The sequence below is a fragment of the Maylandia zebra genome, linkage group LG9 (genome assembly GCF_041146795.1).
Source record: "Maylandia zebra isolate NMK-2024a linkage group LG9, Mzebra_GT3a, whole genome shotgun sequence".
NCBI classification, from domain to species: domain Eukaryota; kingdom Metazoa; phylum Chordata; class Actinopteri; order Cichliformes; family Cichlidae; genus Maylandia; species Maylandia zebra.
The window spans coordinates 14748008-14750761 of NC_135175.1; the positions used below are offsets into that span (position 1 = coordinate 14748008).

At 37.3% G+C, this 2754-nt stretch overlaps 1 protein-coding gene across 1 annotated transcript; it reads right to left on the reverse strand.

The window, feature by feature from the left end:
• Positions 1-341: 341 nt before the first annotated feature.
• LOC112430798 (myelin-associated glycoprotein-like) lies at positions 342-2186 on the reverse strand. The gene is made up of 4 exons (XM_024799273.2): positions 2114-2186; positions 1379-1762; positions 708-1013; positions 342-622 (listed from the first exon to the last, which is right to left on the reverse strand). The coding sequence occupies exons 1-4, from the start codon at positions 2184-2186 to the stop codon at positions 342-344; spliced, it is 1044 nt and encodes a 347-aa protein (XP_024655041.2).
• Positions 2187-2754: the final 568 nt, after the last annotated feature.

Below are 2754 nucleotides of genomic sequence, written 5' to 3' on the forward strand. Positions count from 1 at the left end.
TTTCACGTTCAGCTACCATGTCAGTGACAGAAATTGATCATGTTTTCTAATGTGATGTAATATTTACCAAACAAAGATGATCAAGCAAAGTAACATAATCCCAAGGATTCCTCCAAGAAATGACCAGAGTGGGAATCCTGGTAGAAAACCAATATCAAGATGAAACAACACACGATGTGAAACAGATCGTGAGGTTCTTCTTTTTCTTTTCCGTTATATTACCATGATGTTTAATTTTACACTTTGTACAGCACTATTTAGAAAAAACAAAACACTTCAAGAGATTTAATGAGTTACCCAATAAACAAAGAAGAAAAAGTTAGATAATAGCATAAAACAGTTCAGTGGCATGAGCCATTACCTTTAATAGCCACATGAATCTCTGCTGATGTCTGATTACCCAGATCATTAGTTGCCACACAGTAATAAACTCCTCCATCTGTTACATTGAAGCTGTAAATCTCTCCTTCAGATACTTTCACAGCTCCATCTCTGCTCTTCTTGAACCAGGTGAAGCTGCTGACTAGAGGTTTGGCTCTGCTGGAGCAGGTCAGGTTCACCCAGCTGCCTGCTGACACCAAACCTGATGGACTGATGGATGCTGAGGTGTCTTTAGGAGCATCTGGAGAAAAAAATAAGAAAGTCATATCCCATAAATCATGTTGTCCTATAGGATTCAGTTCAACAACAAACTCTGATTGTCTTACATGAAACACTGAGAGTCTCTTCTGTCTCTGCTGTCTTGGTGTCGTTTCCTTGGTTCACAGGATATCTGGCAGAGCAGCTGATCTTCTTTCCATCATGTGTGTCTGACAGAGTGATGATCTGCTGGATTTTAGTTGTAAAGCTTCCATCTGTGTTTTCCTCTATTTTGTTGTGAGAGTCTTGTTGGAGATTCCAGGTGAGTTGAGGAGGGGAGTGTGGACAGGGAGTGAGAGCTGAGCAGGTTATAGTGACAGACTCCTTCTCCTTCAGATCACCTGGGATTGTAATATTGGGCCTCCAAGGAGAATCTGTGGTTTCACATCAAGCTCAATTTTTACACTGATAATACAGGAAACACAGTCAAGTAACAGATGAAGATCAGTGTAGATGTGTTAAAGTCTTAATTTTACATGTTCATGCTGTTCAGTCAGGAAATTATTTTATTCTGAGTTTATTATTTCCTCCATGTAGGAGAAATACCTGAGCTTTGGAATCAGCACAGTAAGCAAACTTTGTTTTTGTTTTTTTTGCACTTATAAATTTTATAACAAAGAAAACTGGACAACACATTTTTAACTGCCAAATATAAAGTTAGTACATTTATGTCTTAGCTGTTAATATTCAAATCAGATTTTTTTTTTTATTATCAACAATAAAATGAAAACTTTCTCACCTTTAATTGTTATTTTAAGAGGATCACAAGCAGCTGTTGCTCTGAACGGCCAGTTCATAATTCTGAAGTAGTATGTGTTTGTATAAGTTGTGGTTAAGTTGGAAAACAGAGTGGTGCAGTTTTTCTCCTTCAGGTTTCCTGTAATCTTCATTGGATACTCGTTAACTGTCCCACTGCTGTTGAAGATCTCATTGCTTGGAAATGTATTAACATTGGAGTGATTTTTAATCCACACTCCAAAAACAGGTCTTGTGCTGTCAAACTTTGCTGGTCCAGCATCACTAAAGTTACATAGGATTTGTAAACAAGATCCACTCAGAGCTTCCATCTCTGTTGGTGCAGTGATGAACAGGTGTGAATCTTGAGGACAAGCAGCCAAAGTACCTGGAAAAAATCAAAACAAACTCATACACATGATGGGAAACAGAATTATGATACACTGAGTTTATTAGACATGTGTTGCAGTTCAGTTTCAGTTTTATTTGTCATATGCAAGTTAGCACAGGGTCAACATTGCAATGAAATGTATTTGACGAGCAGAAGACAAGTCACAAGACAAATGGAATATTGCACATGAGATAAAGTGGCAGGAGTGAGCAGCAGCACAAACTGAGCAGTACAAACTTTTTGAGTGGCAGTTAGTACAGTATTGCACGGAGTGATGTTTTTTTCTCTAAAGTTTCTCTATCTGCACTGATCTGTCAGACTGTAAATGACTGAAATGAGACGACTCACTTGGAATAAAGAGGAGACTCAGTAACATGATGCCTTTCATGATGTTCACAGACTGGACTGTCACAAAACTCATCACCTGTATAATAAAAACATAAGATCACATAAAGGTTTGATTAAATCAGGAACTTGCATTGTTTTATAGAGCAATACAAAATCTACATTTATTTTAAATCAGACAAACAAAAATAAGTTCTTTATTTTTATTGTGATATAAAAATCTTGTAAGATGCAAAAAATGTTTTCTTACCTAATAATCAGACTGCTACAGAGGAGAAATGACAAAATAAAAGTCCGTGTGTGATTCCTGCAGAAACACAGCGAGTGAAACACTTCTCCGTTTAGATGTTGTAATGTCAAAGCAAACAGACCTGTGAAGCTTTTGTCTTTCTTTTGCAGTCAGTCTGCCTTTTATGTTCCCATTATGCACATGTTGTCAGTTTAGTAGCCACCACTTCCATCTGCCTGTTTATAGATTCACTTGACCGCCCACTCACACACTAACCTGTTCCTCATTCTCTCATTAATATTAATATTTGTGTCTTAGCTTTTCTGTTCTTCTTTTTGTGTCTCTGTGTGTGTCTGTACTCACACAGGTTACAGCTTTGTGTTGATCAACTTCCTCGATGTGTTTAGATCTTTCT

Coding starts and splice junctions, on each gene's coding strand:
- LOC112430798 (XM_024799273.2), bottom strand. CDS start 2,186: ATGAGTTTTGTGACAGTCCAGTCTGTGAACATCATGAAAGGCATCATG. Junction 1,014..1,378: donor TCTTAAAATAACAATTAAAG/GTGAGAAAGTTT, acceptor GTGAAACCACAG/ATTCTCCTTGGAGGCCCAAT. Junction 623..707: donor AGAGACTCTCAGTGTTTCAT/GTAAGACAATCA, acceptor TTTTTTCTCCAG/ATGCTCCTAAAGACACCTCA.